The sequence below is a fragment of the Diadema antillarum genome, unplaced genomic scaffold (genome assembly GCF_040938485.1).
Source record: "Diadema antillarum isolate AM-2024a unplaced genomic scaffold, OU_Dant_1.0 seq00000536_RagTag, whole genome shotgun sequence".
NCBI classification, from domain to species: domain Eukaryota; kingdom Metazoa; phylum Echinodermata; class Echinoidea; order Diadematoida; family Diadematidae; genus Diadema; species Diadema antillarum.
In genome coordinates, this window is record NW_027271485.1 from 876,582 (window position 1) to 895,887 (window position 19,306).

The 19,306-nt window shown below is 40.3% G+C and overlaps 1 protein-coding gene across 1 annotated transcript; it reads left to right on the plus strand.

Moving 5' to 3' along the window:
* The first annotated feature begins 1,137 nt into the window (after positions 1 to 1,137).
* Positions 1,138 to 16,420, plus strand: LOC139734639 (uncharacterized). The gene is made up of 14 exons (XM_071645425.1): positions 1,138 to 1,208; positions 6,628 to 6,792; positions 8,544 to 9,064; positions 9,444 to 9,515; positions 9,922 to 9,990; positions 10,439 to 10,898; positions 11,114 to 11,450; positions 11,922 to 12,708; positions 13,135 to 13,344; positions 13,673 to 13,897; positions 14,201 to 14,412; positions 14,638 to 14,891; positions 15,353 to 15,601; positions 15,808 to 16,420. Exons 3-14 carry the CDS (start codon positions 8,554 to 8,556, stop codon positions 16,418 to 16,420), a joined length of 3,999 nt encoding a protein of 1,332 aa, XP_071501526.1. The 5' UTR covers positions 1,138 to 1,208; positions 6,628 to 6,792; positions 8,544 to 8,553.
* The last annotated feature ends 2,886 nt before the right edge of the window (positions 16,421 to 19,306 follow it).

Consider the following 19,306-nt stretch of genomic DNA (forward strand, 5'->3'; position numbering starts at 1 on the left):
ACAAAAGCCACCTGCAAACCTGAAAGACACCATATCATTCATAAATCGCGTAAAATCAGATGTCTAACTTCAGTTACAAACTTGTGTAGGCAGAAGAGAGAAGTACACGTACCGTGTATTTTCAGTGACGACATCACATACCTACTTGGATACTAAACTATTATAGGACCCTACTTGTCATGCTAAGTAGTGTCATAACTTGCGCGCGATATCAGCTCATGACCTCAAGTGGCGTTACTGTGTATTGGCAACTTTGAATCGCATGTACAGAGGTCCGATCCACCTCTTTACATGAACGAGCAACAACAAAAACAAAGTAATGGTGAGACACGAAATTTTATGTGATTTTAGTTTAACATTCGAAGTAAATGTCACTAGTTTGAGATCTTAAAAGCCGAGTCTATTATCAATAGTACATATTGTTCGTAAAACTTGTGCCAAGCGGTATGGAAGGGAGCAGTAATTTATGTGCATGATTAGTCCTTTTCATTCTTTTTAACAGTCCGATGTAAGTCAATCCATTAAAAACCTAGAAACTTCGAAATCTTTATCTTTTAACTATTATGCTTATGATGTTAATAATGTGATCGTCATCATCATTGTCATTATCACTGTCAGTGCTTGTGTTGTTACTGTTAATATAATATTAGACCTATAATACGAATAATAGTATACATGTACTATCAAAGATCGTACATTCCACGAGTGTACGATCTTTGCTACTATTACCAATACCACACAACTACTATTACTGCTACTACCACCGCAATACCATCCCCCCCCCCCCCCAAAAAAAAAAAAGAAAAAAAAAAAGGAAGGGAAAGTAAAAATGAGGAACGCTTCACGATTGTGCGTGTCATCCTTTGCGCCCCTTACCTGTCAAATTCTGAGTTTCAGAATTGGAACATTCGACCAATCAGATTGTCGGATTGTTCCAATTGTGGGAGCCGACAATAATTCGATTTTAGCGATTTTTCTTACTTGGTGCTGCCCATAGTCAGCCCACTATCGATGCTAAGAAATACATAAGTGTGTAGACTTTCAACCAATCAGCGTTCAGCCAATCAGCGACGTCTATTTGAGTTCATTCAAAGGATGCAAAAAACTGTTGGAGCCATTGCTAGTTCTGAGGTCTTCCGTGGCCTTACGTCCTAGCAATTTCTCATCGACGAAAAGCCCTTTCTCCGTGTTTTTCAAGCGAGCGATCTGTAAGTAAACATATATTTTGTAAGATATTACTTTGCATTTTCATCTTTGTGCACCAATTTGCCATTTTCGATCTTGATTTCTTGTGAAAGTTGAAATTTCCGAGCTGATGTCGAGGTGATTTTGTGACTGTCGCGGCGACTCGTGCTTGCACGTATTATCCTATGGCGAAGAGTGTGTTTGTGCGGTGAACGTTAGTGAGATGAGCTGTGACTCTGTGATCGGAACGACTGATAAATGAGCGGAATTTAATACATTTATTGCCGATTTGTACATTTTCTCGTAGCTATAGGTGTGCTTGTTTACTCCTGCGTGTGATTTTTCCGTATCTTTTGTGATTGTATTTTTAAATATTAAATTTCCGAGATGATTCTGTCGCAGTTGCGTGAACTCGTGCTGCACGCATTACTGCACTACTTCTACCTAGCGATGAATGTGTTCGTGCGGTGAAAGTTGTCGATTAGAATTTGTGATTATTTTGTCTGAAATAACTGATTTGGACAATCAAGCATAAGTCTAGATGTACCGCAAATAGATTAACAATGGTCGCGTGCTCCCCGAAATCGATGTCTTATTGAAGAAAGTGTTCAAATCGCCTTCTGTTTGCCTGGTCTTTTCGACCGTTGCGCTGAGTGTATCAACGCTAATTGTGTACAGTCCGGTGCTATTGTTTCGTGCGTTAGTTGGCCAGGGGGTGCTATTGTTTCCCCCACTGCGGGCCCCGGGGTGGACCGGCGTACTGCTGGGTAGTCACGCGTGCTATGTACGGCAATGCAAGTGAATATGCGAAGAGGTGTTGCAGTTGCTCTTTGACTCATTTTTAACTGCTTTATCGAAGTTAATTTGCGAATTTAATAGTTCTTGTAGACGTAGTTCACATCTAACAGAGATTAATGTGATGTGCCATTTCATATGATTGTCTTGTGTGGCTTTGACTTGTTGTTTGTGCTGTGGACGGTGGTGCCTGCTTTATATTGTGTATGTAATGTACCATAACGTGTCTGCTATTGTTGAACAAAGACACGAAAATGCTGTCATTGTAAAGAGATTATTGGACGAGGTGAAACCCAAGTATTTTTTGGCCAAGTGTTGATCACTTACAGTGACAAACAAATTGTTGTCACAACAAATTTGACTTGATTGGGTCAGGTATATCACTGTAGGATGACAAGCTGGCTGAATTGTCATCTGGTGCCCAATGTCATGCGGTCTAGCCTCAACCAGTTCTCTATGTGACAAGTAGATATTATATGATGTAAGGGCAACCTTAGAAATCTAATAGTTGATTACTCAAAATCACAGCATTAATTATCCCTTCATGTATGAGCTTGTTTGGGAGTGCGATCCATGTGTGAATAGACAAATTATTCTTTTTTTTAATGACATGTTCAACAGAGATCACAATGGTATTGATGTAGATTTAGATTTAATATCCTTTGTTTTTACACTGGCAAAATACAACAGCTTCTGGTAGGAAGTCATGTTTAATCAATGAGAGAGGATTATGCTTACAGATGTTTTGATCTTGAATGACTGCAGGAAGTGAAATGTGTTTATTGCATAATGATCATGACATTAATTGACATAACTAACTGTCAACACTGTCATGCATATCCTCACCACTTGGACATTTTTGAGGAGGACGTTTCAAATAACATCAATGTAAGTTACACAGCTAATGTGCACACTAATAACAGAGACAGGCATACCAGATAAATGGGTCTTACATATCGTACAACTGAAGGTTAGAGGTTGAGCGTACTGAACTTACTGAAGGGCTGCGTCCGTCTTGGTAGTGTACCAATGTCGTGCGGCTAGGGTGAGGAGGGCTTTTTGCCCTTAGTAATCCATTGATGGTCTTAATTCTGTTTTGAAGCTGTTTATTGATGTTGTCTGGACTGCTGCTGGGGGGAGATTGTTCCAGTCTTGAATTAACATGTACCCTTTGACTGCACGTATATTTCCTGGCGTCAACTCTCATGTGTTGCTTCTGGATTTTGAGTTGGTGTCCTCTTGTGCTCTGGTGTGTTGCTAGTTGGAATATCTCTGTTGGGTTGATTCTATCAATCTTGTTGAATATTCTGTAGGTTTGGATTAAGTCTGCTCTTTTGTGTCTATCTTCTAGTGTAGTGAGGTGGAGTTTCTGGAGTCTTTCTTCGTACGGAAGGTGTCTTATGCTTGGGATGAGTTTGGTGGTTCTTCTCTGCACTCCTTCCAACAGTTTGATGTCTTTTTTTAGATGTGGTCTCCACACTTGGATACAGTAGTCAAGATGGGGCCTGATCAGTGACTTGTACAGTTGCATGATTATTTCAGAACTTCTGTATTTGAAGGAGCGTTTGACCATGCCAAGCGTTTGGTTTGCTTTCTTGGTTGCTTCTGCGCATTGTTTTGCTACTTTTAGGTCATCTCTTATCCAAACCCCCAGGTCCTTTTCTTCTGTTACACTGTTCAGTGTTTTTCCATTGATTTGGTACTCATGTTGGGGATCGTTATGAGCAATATGCATTACAGAACAGTTGTCGACATTGAACATCATTTTCCATGTGTCTGACCACTCAGTAAGTTTGTCTTTAAGTCTTCTTGTAGCCGTTGTCTATCCTGATCTTTTGCAACTGAGTTGGAGAGCTTGGTATCGTCCGCAAACTTACTAACTGTACAGGTGGTCCCATCCTCCAAGTCATTCATGTAGACTATGAAACACAGGGGGCCCAGAACTGAACTGTGGACAACAGAGCTGTGTACTGCACTTTCCTCCGACTTTGCTCCCTGTATGACAACTCTCTGAGATTTATTTGCTAGCCATGCTTGGATCCATGCCAGTACTTGTCCTCCAATTCCATGTGCACTCAGTTTCTCTATTAGCCTCCTTTGAGGGACTTTATCAAATGCCTTGGCTAGGTCAGAAAGGAAATGTATAGCAACGTAAAGTTAGAGTAGACAGTTTATATCTACAAATGTTTATGTCACGCTATATTGTATTTCCTGCCAATGTAAAGTCTCATGTCATCTGTGTAATGTGTGTAAATCTAAAACATGCATCATTCAGGGAATAATTTTCCAACTCAAAATTTGATTAGCAATTTCAGCTGATGAACAGTATTTCACATGGTATTCTGTACATTTTTATGGAAGAAAACTGCTACACAAAAGTGCATAGCTAATTGAGATGCGAAACCAGGCAATGTAATGTTTGAGGATATGGTGTTGAAAAAAAGAGAGGGTTTAGATAGGGTCATCATTATTCTACACATGACAAGAGCAGTTTAGGGGAGGCTAGGGACACATACGTGTACATGGTAATTAAGAAAACAAAAGAAAATGGTCTGAAGTCATGGGCAAGGAGCCCTTAAATTAAGTTGGGGGGGGGGGGAGGGGGGATGAAAGCAGGAGGGTGGACAGACAAAAGGTAGAGGAGGGTCAGTGATAATCCCAAGTAGTATGTAGGGGGCAACCTGTTGGGAGGTGACATCAAAGAAAAAGAACAAAAGAGGGATAATGAAAGGAAATGAGTGAATAGGCAAGGGGGGGGGGGGGGCTGGCTGAAGAAGTGAGTCTTAACCTGGTGTACTAAACAGAGGCAACCAAATGAAAATGACTCATCCAACAATTGCAAGTTATCTAACATACAGTTGTATCAAAGTATGGTCAATTCCACGGAAAAGTTGCATTTTGTGAAAATCAAACTATTGAGTATAGATGATTAATGAAGCTTAATTTGATGATCTGGTATTGTTTACTCAAAGCAGCCTTTCACAACGGATATTTTGATACCTCATTTGTGAACATCGGTGAACGTGGAGTGGAGTTATGTCCGAAAAACCTTCATTTTTCATGAAAATTGCCAATTTTTGCAGAATTTATGTATCATTTCTGATACACTATTATGACCATAATACAGTTTGTGTAATTCTCAGATGGCTTATTTTCTGAATGTTCTTTGGTCATAGATTGGTTTTATGATGTTCTAGAACTTGTTCCGGCATCAGTAAATATTATTCTCTCAATCTCAAAATGTGGTAGTTGATAGCGTCCCATAAGTCACATTTTTGTGTCCCATCAGTCACACTGGTTTTCCCTATCCTGCTACTGTACCAATGAGTAGATATTCATATCACTTGGCTCAGGGTAAGCACCAACCCTTTGCTACATTCAGGAAAGAAAATATCTTTCCAGAGACTCTGTGTGTAAGAATATTTCAGAACTTACTTTCCCATGTGAAAAACGGTGGTCCTCAAATGTCCCATAAGTCACGACAGCAATTTTTGGTTGCTGTACGAAATGCAACGATACTTTTCACACTAAGTATGGTGTTTTCATAAAATGTGATATGATGGATCTAACCATGAACTGAGAAAAATGCATTTGATGCAACTATTTTCTCAAAATACTGGTTTGAAATGTCCGAAAATTGTCACTTTGTCCCATAAGTCACAATGGAATTGACCGTATATGAAGAAACAGGAATCAAATGAACAGTAATGTTATTTATAATGATGATAACGATACTGATGAATGAGATAAATAATGTAGATGTGCAAGTGTGCACGTACACACGAAAAAAAAATGCAAGAGTGTGTGTGAAGGTGGGAAAGGTCTGTACAGTATGACAGAAATTCTGAAAAGAGGATATAAATACGGAATGAAAGGTGTGAATTGGGGAACATGAGAACAGATATATTACTGTCATTGAAGTGTCATTATCGAGTAGGTACATTGTAAAAGGGTGCATGGTCCTCTGTGGACTGATAATGATGAAAATGGAGTGTGTACTTACTGTACAGAAGCTTGCTTTCACCTCACAGTTGACTGTTAGTGAACATAATGTCCATATCCTTAAAGGTAATAATTACATTTCAGGAAGCAGAGTTGTTATTTTCAATTGTATGAATAGATGTAGTTCCCAGTGATCTCGTTTTTGGGAATTTAGCGAATAATTTGCTATTTGTACAAGAAACAGAAATGGAACCAAGTGGAACATTTTTGCTTGTGCAAAGTCACAATTCTCATCTTTTTTTACATATTGTGTTTCACAAGACACATTATTCCTACACTGTATTATAGTGTACTACTCCATTAATTAGAGATTTTTTGGGGTGCTAAACTGTGTCATTCCTCTAAAAACAATATTGTAAACTAAAATGAGTAGCATGATACAAAAGGGATAGCATAGCATGTTATTCAACATTAAGAAGACACTTTAGTATTGTGCAATAGTACTTTTTTTGTCATTATTGGCACAGGAAGGTTATACCCGCGGAACAAGCATATGTTATTGCATGTTTTATTCTGTACATACAGTAACCCATGAATTCATGTGTGGGAAATGGAAATTGTTGAAATGTAGATGTATTGCAGTTATTATCTTCAGTAATTAAGTCAAATGTACTCTCTTTGTGTTCTTTTCTCTCTTTTGAACAGTTTTGAGTGTGGTTCTGTGTGCATTTGTGTGAGTGTGTGCGCGTGTGTTTGTGTACTTTTATCTTCCTCAGGTTCTGCAGGTTCAGGTTTAGGAGTCTACCGAAGGACTGGGGGTTCAGCAGGATTCAACTGTGTGGAAGGAAGTTGCCGTCGCAACCTCTGGAGGTGTGTAAAATTCATACATTGTATATTCTCAGAAATGTATTCCCTTCATCTTAACATGACCAGAACATTAGACGATGTTTGTGTTCAATAACAATGAATTTTCAGAGAAATGATATTCAAAGAAATATGTGTGCTTCTAATGACTATGATCAGTGTGGTTTGTGCATGATAGATCCTGAGACCTATGCTAATGACCAGGGAATGGTATGGGTGACCTATTTATTACACCTCCAATATAAGAGCCCACATAAATCACAGGCAGACTTTCTAGGAATTTCTTTCTTCTTCACATCAATCAGTGTTATGGAAAGCTAATGCACCAGACATTATATAGAACAGATTACATAATTTTCATTTACAGGAAGCTGGAAGTTTGGTATTTGTATAGAAAGCAGTGTATTCTTGATACAAAATAATTTACAAGACCTTTTATGGTTGCACAAAGGTATCAGCTTAAGAGATGAATTGTACTTTTATCCGATGTTGGCTAGAAAAAAGTTTAGTGGAACTTTCTCTGTTATCCACTGGATCTAGGGTCAAGCTCTTCGAAGAATTAGTAATCGAATATGATATTTCAATCAAATCGAAAGAAATATGACTCCGTAATGAATGATTTCTTCTGTTTTTTTACAGTGGTTTGACCTCCTTAAGAATGAGGATATTCGAAATTAGTTTGATACAATTGTCTGACAATTACTGATGAAAAAAGTACCATGTCATAAATTGTATAGTGTGTGTTGGGATGCTTTATGAATTCATGCAAGCAGAAACCAACTGGAATGATGTATTTGAAGAGGAAGGAGAGGACTTAAAGTAGGTATATGTACATTGGACTATTTATCATACCAACAATTTAAAGTGCACAATCGAGACTCAGCTACGAGCATTTCACTTTAAAATTTGTTAAGATTAAAAAGAAGAATTCATGACATTGCTCTTTTTACACTGAACGTCCTGAAACCTTGGATCATTTGTTTGTCAATTGCCATAAAGTTTAATCTCTTTGCCATAATTTCCTTTTTTTTTAATGTAAAAAGAAACTGGTATGAATGAGGATTTTTCATAATTTCATCTGTTTGGTATTGATTAGGAAACAAAACATGAAACATGTATAAATTTCTTGTTTTCAAGCTTGAAGTATTGCATATGTGTGTGCAAATTTCAAGATTGCCATCCAACTTTTCAGGCATTTCACTTTTTTTTTGTGCAAAAATGAAACAAAATATTGCCAAGATAGTTGCAGAAAAGACAAATTACCAAACCATTTGAATAGATTGATGATCCAACCTAACCATCCATGATGTAGTTTCCAATTGTGTGCCTGCTTTATGAGATGATCTATTTTGATATTTCATAACTTTATAAGTAACACCCAATTCCCACAAGATATTGACAGTTGATACTTCTGTGTAATTAATATTCTGTATACTTCGCATGTGATACAAATATGTTGACCTTGATGATATTGACTTTAAGTGTAGCTTTTGTACATATAGCAAATATGTTGTTTACCTCTTGGTTTCCATCCAATAACAAGTAAGAAAAAAATTAGTGTGTCTTGAGTCTGCATGCCAGATCACAGCAAAGGTTTCCTATTTACGTAGTTAGAACCATATAAGCTTATTTTGTAATGTGAACATACAATCAACACATAGCATACAACTTCCTCGCAGTGAAATGTGACCTCAATTATCACTGAAATGAAGTATGATGTGAATGTGGTTTTCTTGTTTCTCTTGGCAATAACATAGAGCTGCAGCCATGGACACCCCGAAGTTCAGACGCCATGGAAGGGACCCGGCGCTTGGCTACACCGAGGAGGCCCGACGTCTGATGGAGGATCGACCAACGGGACGACTGGTCAGATGTCTACCGGCGGCTGAGGTCCGGACCAACGCAGTGCGGGAGTTGAAGGAGAAGGGCGGCGACGAGCGGAGTAAGCTGGCTGTGCTGGGACAGTACAGGGTGCAGTTCGGCCAGTTCCGTGGGCAGACTTTCAAGTGGCTGTTGGAGAATGCCCTCGGTTACTGTGCCTACATTGCAGCCCAGGTTCAGCAGGAACCGAAGAGCGAGGCGCCGCTGTACGCCAACAAGCTGTGCCTCGCCAGCTACCTGAAGGCCTTCCCCGAAGGAAAGAGGGCCATTGAGCTGAAGTCTGCTGCGAGGCCGAAACCGACCATCCCGAGCCGTAGACCAGCAGATGTTCCCAGCAGCCGGAAGAGAACAGCCCCAGCCACTACTCCGCGTGCGCCGAAATCTCCGAAGACTGCAGGTAACAGACGATCTAGCTCACTTCATTTGAATTATTGATTCGATATCATGTCACAGGGTAGTTAGGATGTTATAAATAATGTGCACAATTTGCAGCTCATATAGAAGTTACACATGTACTATGCCTTGTACATCAGTGCTTGCAGCAAGAGAGGAATAGTGCGATTGCTTCTAATAATGATGTAAAGGTATCATTCCAAGCGATGTTTGAACATTTCCACGTAACCATCCACTGTTTTCCTGTAAACAAACAATAGCTAAAGCATAAAAGATGCATTATTAAAGTTTAAATTCTGCATGAGAGCGTTGTGATAGGTTAGTATTATTCTTGAATACATGTTAATGGTGATATATATTCCTGTTTTCAATTTTGTGCACAGACCAACCGGAGATGGCAGACGAGGACGTGTCTGATGCCGACCTTCTCGCCGCTGCTGAGTTCTTGGAGAGCAGTAAGTAATTTGCACTATATAATGTGATAGTAAAATATGAATTGGATTGCCTGTATACATTATGAGGTAAAGAAAAGTATGCTATTCACTTCAACAATTATTTATGAACTTTCTAGTTTTGTGTTAATGCACCCTTGTTTCCCTACATGAAAATATTCACCACATGCATTGATACTTACATAAACATTTCTGCCTGCCTCCCCCCCCCCCCAAGATGAATCTGTCATTTCAATGCAGTGACATGCAATGATTGAGAAGAACCAAGAAAGCAAAATGCTGTCATTCTCCAAGAATTATTTTGAATAAGCTGTGACTTTGAAAGAAATTTATGCCATTGTCTTCACTTCAAACTTTTTAAATGTGATACCATCGTGCATTTTCTTTTAAAATGTGTGAATTATTCTAGTTTCAGGAGCTGAAGCCGCTGACACGACTTCAAGCCAGCAGAGCCGTGCTGATGCCAGGAGTGAGAGGGGTATGATTTCATTTCTCTGCTTGTTTGTAGATGATGCAAACAAAATTGCTCTCGTTTATCATTGTGTTACAGGAAAAAAAAAATATTTCACTGCATTGTCAGCCGAAGTGAGCTGCACACAACATGAATTATTTGTAGCGGTACATTTCCTCCCCCAAATATTAACAAAACAGAAACTGAGAGTTAATTATTGGTCGTTACAATTGATACTAATCCATATGAAGTAAAAGATGTGTAAACTGTATAAGCATATATTTCATTTCGCATATTTGAGAATTAATTATCGTCTGTTTTTGCATTTCATGTCATATTTTTTTGCTTTCCTTCCCAGAAACAAACTTTCCATTGAGAGTACTGTTGATATCACAATTCTAGCTTAATGACATGATTGCGTCGATGCAAGGGAACTCATGTTTGCATTACATTTCTTTTCTCTTTCACAATGCAGGAATCCTCCTGACGGAAGGATGGAAGAAGACCTTGCCGGAAGCTGACAAGCAGTGGATCTCCCAGGCTTTCTTCAGGGAGTCATCCAGGGGTAAAGCCGAGATGGACATGTCGAAGATCACGCAACTCTGGTTCTACCCTCCTCAGGCCAAGTTCGCTCTGGGACAGCCACCCAAGCCCTCCCGGTACTTCGCCAGCAAGATTCTGATGTGGATGCCACGGAAACTCTGGGCAGTCAAGCTGGTGTGTCCTCGGGAGGAGTGCGACGGAGCTGAAATGACCTCGGCAGGAGCATACCCCACTGTGCGGCAGGTCTTGGACTCGGACGGCTACTACAACCTGGCAGCGGAGTACCTGGAGTGCCGTCGATGTCATCGCAAGCTCATCAGCTGGAGCAAACCCATCCTGGACCAACTGGACACCGGTCACCGAATGCAGTTCCCGATCGTCTTGTCCTACAAGTGAGTAGACTCTCATATCAGCTGTCTCATGTCTTCTCCTATGTCTTTTTTTATTTCCCTTTTCTGTTGTGATGATTTCCATTTGAAATGTGATAAAATAATCACTTGTAATCCTTTGTGTTAAAATGTTTTTTTATTTAATGTATTGCGCATGAATTCATTACTATCAAATGCATTTTGTTTCACTTTTTTTCCACACTATTGACTTTCTACAGGCACGCTTGTGACATGAAGATCGTGACGATGCTGCGGGACAGATCACTGGGAAACGGACCCTTTCAGATGATGCGGAAGGTGAAGGAGGCCCACACCACCGCTTGGCTGGGGAAGACCGCCATCTACCAGTCCGCCGTGAAAGAGTTCATCGCTGCCAGTGAGAAGGGTCTCATCGAACGCCCCAGGTGTGAAGCACCTCCCGCGATGCCTTCACTTCCCACGTATCAGTGGCTTCTGAGCATCTACTGCAATGATGTTCTGGAGCGCATTGATGAGGTGAAGGCAGGCATCACGTCAACCTTTGGACGCGTCTTGAAGGTCGATTCTACCAAGAAGGTACATTTTCTATCTCATTAAACACTACCAGAATTCTTGTTACCCAAAATGAAAAGCCTACAGCATCTACAATGCTCGACACGCTGACGAGAAGAGATGACCTACAAGGCTGACTACATTTATGGATATTCATCTTGAATGATGCTGTACTATGCACTTTTCATTTTGCATTAGTGTTTAACAATCATCCTATTTTTACAACTTTAATAAATCTACATTCATTGACATATATTACAAGTAATCTATATTGAATGTTATCTGTCATCTGACTGGAAAGAAATAAATGAATGCAATTTTTTACATTACATGTGTTATTTGAGCAAAAGAAAAAAATTTATACCAGCACCTTAGAGTAAAAAGAAGTTAATGTGTTGAATTCCTCATCTTCTCTCAGTTTTCGGAATAATCTGTTCTATATGTATTATTTGTATTAACTTCTTTTTTCTTCATTCTCTTCACACCCATTCGCAGATCGCCCGGAAACTTGCTGGCCATGCATCAGGAACGGCTGCGTGGGCAACCAACGTCGGCAACGAGATCGGACAGGTTCTGATGACCGTCCTCACCGCCGCTGAAGGCATGGGCCTCGACGACATGACTGCTGGGCTCGTTCGCCGCTACGAAGCCGCCGGCCAGCCACCTCCAGAGCTTCTGTACGTGGACAGGGGCTGCTGCGGTGCCAACTCCCTGGTCTTCAAGGAGTGGCCAGACCTGACCGTGAGACTTGACATCTGGCACTTCATGAGGAGGCTTGCGAGGGGATGCACCACCGAGAGTCACCAGCTCTACGCGTTCTTCCTGAGACACCTCTCGGCCGCCATCTTTGAATGGAGCGCGGATGATGTGGAGCAGCTGGTTCGAGCCAAGAGGGCTGAACTGGCTGAGAAGAACGTGATCTGCCCGAACGACGACGACACCCTGAAGAGGATCGGAAGGAAGGAGATGGCCCGACACTGCAGGAGATCGACAAGGGGGACCGACGAGACCACGAGACTCATCGAAGATCTCCTGATGAGCTTGGACGGGCAGGAAGGCAGAGACACGCTGGGAGTACCACTCTTCGACTCCGACAAGATCTGGAACATCTGGGAGTCGCAGAAGAGACATGTGGCCTGTCTGCAAGATCCACCTGGCGTGCAGCTCTACACCAAGATCGGAGAGACCGTCAAGGGGGGTGTCACTCTGCCAGTCTACAGGTGTGCGAGGGGCTCAACATCACTCGAGTCCTTCCACCTTCACCTCAACCGGTTCATCCCAGGTGAGAAGTCACTAGTATATGGTCTTCCCTGGATCATCACTTCCTTCTTTTACAAGTTTTCTTTGTAGGTGCATGCATGATTACTAGTTGATTCATCACTTCATTTCTCCTGCTAGTGGTTATGTGTGCGTCAGAAGAATTATTGAAACAAGATAATGGCATCATTATTTTTTGTTGGATTACAATGGACAATTGTGTGACAACTGTCTGCATTACACTATCACTAAATGATAGGAATATTTTTTCGGTCAAATTGGCATTAAAAGATAGCCTCATTTCATGACCATCTCTCAATTGCTATTTTATCTCCATAGTATATTGTTTCACAATATATTTCTGTCTTTTCATTCCTTTTCTTTTCAGGAAGTCATAAATGCTATAGAAATGCTAATTATTCATCATTTTTTGTCTTGAACATCATCTCAGGAACCCAGGCAAACAACGTGCACTACCAGGCCTACCTCTTGGAAGGGGTTCATCGTTGGAACTGTGATCGCGCAGCAGCTGCTGTGACTGCTCAAGGGCCATCCCACACATCCTACGGATCATCGATTGAGCACGACGTGGAGAAGACGAACCAGGAGCTGTTTGGGAAGGCGATCAACCCAACACTCGTGGCCCCCCGGAAGTACACAGGTAAATTCCTTGCATTGTGATTACCTTTTCCTTTTCTTTTTTTTTATTCCATGTCATATAATCCTCATTTTTCCCTTCATGACACTTTGTAATTTCTCTAAAGTGAAAGTATGTTTCATGCCAGATGAAAAATATGCCTTTCCTGTATGTATTACACAATTATTTCCCAGCTAAGAAGACATGTGTTTTAATGCATTAACAATGAATGATATAGACTGCATTTGAAAATAAATGGATCAAACAGAAATGTTAAATGATGTCGATAGGGTTAGAGATATGGCAGTGGTTTTCAATGCATCTTTCGTTTCTAACTCCTTTTTTTATGCAGGGGAGCTCATCGGCCTGGAGTACCTCTTCCACCAGAACAACCAGGTACTGCTGCCCTTGGACCCTGATGAGGCAGAAGGTGATGACGAGGACTTGGACGCTGGATTTCTGGCTCAAGAGGACCTAGAGGACCCCACACAGCCACCCCCTGAGGTTCCTGCTAGGCCTGCTTCGGCCAGTCAGTCCAACGTAGCGTCCCCATCGCGACGTTCGAGGCTCGGCACAGGTAAATAGAAACATGCGAGCGAATTGAACAAGTCCACTGTGACATGATACATGTATAGCTGTATATGTTACATAGTGTTATGTGCAGGCACTCTCCTGTATGACATGATATGAATGCAAGTTTACACCTTCAAAAAAAGAAAAGAATACTTGTGATTGTGCAAAAGAAACAACTCACAGTTGTGAAAAATATTTGCATCCTTCTGTACATCACATTTGTGTCTGTCCTGTCTAAAAGGATGAAGAAATCAGTAGAGTTGAATAAATTTGTGTAAACATGTCTCTATCGTTTTACATAATTCAGATGGTTCTCGAGCACCAGCCACCGTTGCGAGAGCCACCGTCACCCGAGCCCCGGCTACCGTTTCCAGAGCACCGGCTACTGTATCCCGAGCACCGGCTACCGTATCCCGAGCGCCGGATTCTCCTCCAGCTACCGTCGCGTCAAGAGACCTCCTCGCCGGTGATGACGATGTCGAGGACACGGAGGACGTTCCTCTGACGGACGAAGGAGATGTAAGTACATTTTCTATTCACATAACAGTTATCTTCTCATTCATGCAACTAACTACACAGTCTTGCTCAAACTTTTCAAGTATTTTCAATCTTTTTGCAGATATAATGCAAGTGAAGGGGGGGGGGGGGACTTGCTGTTGAAACATTCAAGGGAAACAACTATAGAAGCAATGTAGTCTGGTCATAATATTTTATATCATATTGTCTGCTTCCATCCCCACTCAGGAACAGTACACAGGCCCCAAGAACATCTTGGGCTACGACAGTGTACAGGCTCTGGCTGAGTATCTACTGCGATTCCGGGAAGACAACTCCATCATCAGCCAGAGACAAGCGGAGGAGATCGTGCAACTGTGGGGCCAGCTCTCTGAGTACGACAAGAACATCCAACGGCCACCTAGGTACCAAGAGAAGCTGACGAAGGGACGGTTCAAGTCATCGGGAGCGTCTGTGATGCCAGGAGTGGAAAGCACCAGACGGTAAATATGATAGAAATAGATGCTGTTATTTCAGTGCCATGCACGTTTGGTATAGTGCTCTTTTCAGTGTTATTCTGACCAGTAGAGTGGACTTCTATCGTAATAAACAGTGATGCACAAACCAGCAACAAGACAATAATTGCCTTTTTTTCCTGCCACTAAAGGTTCAATTTGTTGTTATTACTATGCCATAAACTTTCCATACCTTAATGTTACTTTTACAATGTAGTCACATTTCCTTCACATATGCTTTGTTGTGACAGAGAAGAAATGAGATGTTTATGCATTTTAGTGAGTAATGAATGTCAACACATATGATTTATAGGATTATGTTACCACATAACAATGTTAAAGTAATGTGAACTTCATATTCATGATTTATTATGTTTTCACATTCAATTTGCTTTGTGGATTTATGTATATCTTTATTTGTATACCCTTTTATTCCATCATATATTCAGCTGTTTCCTGGGCAGTAACACCGGACCTGCAACATGGCCAGATTCCAACCGGGTCATGGAGTGCATCATCACAAAGCTCTGCAACATCTTCCCACACAAACAGAGGAAGGAAGGCCGGTGGTACCTGAGATGGGGCCTCATCATCAGAGCCTACAAGAACATCCGCAGCAACGTCCTCAACAGCGCCCACATCACGGAAAGGACGTCGCTGCAGCTCCTCGACATCAACCAGCGGACCCTCATTCAATGGTAAATTCAAAACTAATTCATTTCAATACTCAATTTATTGATTTATTGTCTTTTTGTATTCTTTCACATAACATATTTTTCTGATAAAGTCAATGGCTTCATAGCACATACATGCTTCAATGTATTGTAAATGGCAACAATGAGATAACACTATTATTATGCCTCGCATTCATTATTTCCTCTTCTGTTATCATCTATAATTGCAGGCACGACAAGAGATCCAAGCGAGAGGAGAGAACGGTACTGGAGATGGGTGTATCCGTACCGAGGCCCCCACTGACAACAACACGTCCCTTACCTGCTGCCACTGACAGACCCCACACCATGCCAACACCACCCACAGATCAACAGTTTCAGTTTCGGACCGTCCCCAACACAGCAGGTCAGGCAACAACAAGACGGAAGACAACACACCAAGTCAACACAGCAGCACCTCAAGTCAACCCCATCATCATTCAGATCCAACCAACATCAGCACCCAGCCCAATTCACCCAGCAACACCAGCCAGTCAGCCCAGGAACATGCCATGTCCCCCCGTGTTCACAGCCCGCAGTACCAAGTCCTACTGGAAACAACGCGAAGAGAAGGAAGGAAAGGAACGAAAGACCTACAAACCAAGGACTAAGCCAACCATCTGCAGCCAGTGCAAACTCGTCCGGGACAGTGAACACCACACGCAGTATTACGGAAAATGGTACTGCGGGCACACCCAACAGATGTCCCTGGACGAGTGGAAGGAGCTTATGGCGGAGAGGAGGAAAGCCAAGAAGGAGGAGGAGGAGAAGGAGAAGTCCAGGAAGGAGGAGGAGGAGAAGTGAGTTCAAAACAGCAATGATGACAACAAGAACAGAAGTGACGACGACGACGACGACGACGAAAACCGGTTCATGAGCGACGACTGCCCACAAACTTTCTACGCTTTGGGGGAATGGCACTTTAATTGAACTTAACCAACAATGCAGTAGAAGAACATCGTTTCAGTCTAAACAAAATGAGAAAGAAGGACAAGAAAGGACTATGTTATGGAAGAATGTAAAAAGAATGGCATCAAAAAGCAGCCACAAATACCACGGTTGGCTCCGACTTCCGGGTCGTCGAGCATCGCTGATGGTGATTATACATTGTGCGTTCACTGGTCTCACTGCGGGGCTCCGATTTTTTCCAAAATTGTTGAGCGTCACTGTTGGTGACTGAGTGGAACGTACTCAAAACTAGTGTGATAATGTCAACTAGTTCGGTTTTTAATGCTGCCAAATCAAAGGACAATAACATATTTCTGTCATACAATATCTTATGAGAAGTAAAAATTCGTGTTAGGCATTCCAGGGGAAAAAAAAGCAAATACACAATGACATTGTCCTTTGATTTGAAGGTCCCAAGCCCTTTTTAAAGCAGAGGGAAAACCAACTAGAAAAATAAATTTTCTACACCATCTTGCTAGCTTTCTTCCTTGCAGTGAAAAATTCAAGTGTGCGTGTGATGTGTGAGTGAAAAATCGAGTGCCACCATGATGCACAGATACTTCTATTCATGCAGAAAGAGACCATGAAAAAGATGAATTCATGGAAAAATTACTGACATATGTATACATATACATACATAGCTTACCTTTAAGTATGTATGTATGTATGTATGTAGTTAATATTAACATTCTATCAGTCAGGTGACAGTGTGCATGTGAGTATTTTGTATGTGTTTTACAATTACAAATGATGTATGTATGTATGTATGTATGTAGTATGCTCATATTTCTTGTAAATACACACACACACACACACACAAATGTACGTATGTGCACATGCTGCAAGAGTAGAAAAGTAAAATGGATGCATACATGCATTTTTTTCTGCATAAAAACAATACACACACACATATATATATATATATATATATATACATATATATATATATATATATATATATATATATATATACACACACACAAACATCCTTACACACAAAACACTGTACATGTCATTTTAACTATATTCAAATGCAACCATAATATAAAACATCACAGACTGATCAATATATTCTGATATTCAAAATAAAAAGGTAAAGATCAATGTAATCTAACTATGTAATTTTCATTCTTATGAAATGACATGCATAATTCATACATACATACATACATACATACAACATAGAACAACTATGTATGTATGTATGTATGTATGTATGTATATTTGCATGTATTTATTAAAAAAATGTCATTTGATGTCATATTGTGCTCGGAATTATTTCTATGATATTAGTCATATTCATTCACCTCAATCATATTCTAACATTCAAAAAAAAAAAGACGACTAAGAAAAGAGTAAAACAGGGTAACTAATTCTATCATTTTCAAACACAATACAAATAAAGAAATTGAGGCAATGGCAAGATTCATTAATATTCTTTCTTTTCCTTTATTCCACAGACAACAGTTTCCCGTTTTCTTTTCATTACAAACATTTCATATCATACATGATTTCTAACAACAACACACGATGTGAATTTCAAAAAATCTCACAAATACCATCTACTATGACAGAAAAAACATTACATAGGAATAATGACTCAATGGAAATCAGAAATTCAACATTTATTTATGGGCTGAACACAAATCGGGTGTCTGTCCATGCGGTCGTTCTTTTCCACATTTTTGTGGAAATAAAGATAATTGTAACCCATAAATGGGTTACAATTATCTGGTTTTTTTCTCTCTCATCATATTTATATCTTTTCTGTTTAAAACTTACCTTCACAGTTTCCAATTTTCTGTTCATACCCATCCCCCCCAAAAAAAATTACCTTTATAGAGATGTCACAAAACATCACAGTGTGCAACAATGTTTGTAAATAAACAAAACAGCAATAGAAGTTGGATTTCTCATCTTTTTTTATTTAATTTTTTATTTTTTTTTTTAATTTTTTGGCGCATTGTTTCCTTTTAATTTTCTTTCGTATTTGAGATGAACTATATATTTCGTTGTTTTTTCGTTTTTTTCTGTATACTTTCTTTTCAACATTCACTCTTTTTTTTTCTTGCCGACAATATTCTTTCTTTTATTTGATTTTCTTATACACATTATCTTTAACACAAGACAAAGATGGTGCTTTTTTCTCTTACTACTACTACTACTACCTACTGCTAATTTTATTTCTTTTTAAATCCCCCCAAATATCGTGTTAATTTTTTGGCGCAGTTTTTCCTTTTAATTTTCTTTAGTATTTGAGATGAATTATACATTTAGTTGTTTTTTCGTTTTTTTCTGTATACTTTCTTTTCCTTTCAACATTCACTCTTTTTTTTCTTTCTTGCCGACAATATTCCTTCTTTTCCTTTACTTGATTTTCTTATATACATTATCTTTAAACACAAGACAAAGATGGTGCTTTTTTCTCTTACTACTACTACTACTATTACCTACTGCTATAATTTTATTTCTTTTTAAATCCCCCCAAATATCGTGTTTGTAAACAAAGTCGATCGATCGATAATTTTTCCCACGCGTATGCGCACGTAATGACAGTGATGATGATTGCTGAGGGTCGGTTTTCTTTGATTTTTCCCCAAATGTTCTGAATCGATCGGGGGGCGGGCTATGGGGCGCCGGGCACGCGCCAGCGGGGCGGAGCATTTTTTCCGCCGGCGCAGGCCCCTCCCCATTCGTTTGCGTGCGCGGGGCGGGACAGAGAAGAACCAATGGTGGCCTTGG

What these genes read in the sequence shown, in the direction of transcription:
- LOC139734639 (XM_071645425.1), top strand. Translation starts at nt 8,554, where the DNA reads ATGGACACCCCGAAGTTCAGACGCCATGGAAGGGACCCGGCGCTTGGC. An exon ending in CTCTGACGGACGAAGGAGAT is followed by an intron (nt 14,413 to 14,637) that starts GTAAGTACATTT and finishes ATCCCCACTCAG; the next exon opens with GAACAGTACACAGGCCCCAA. An exon ending in GGAGTGGAAAGCACCAGACG is followed by an intron (nt 14,892 to 15,352) that starts GTAAATATGATA and finishes TCATATATTCAG; the next exon opens with CTGTTTCCTGGGCAGTAACA.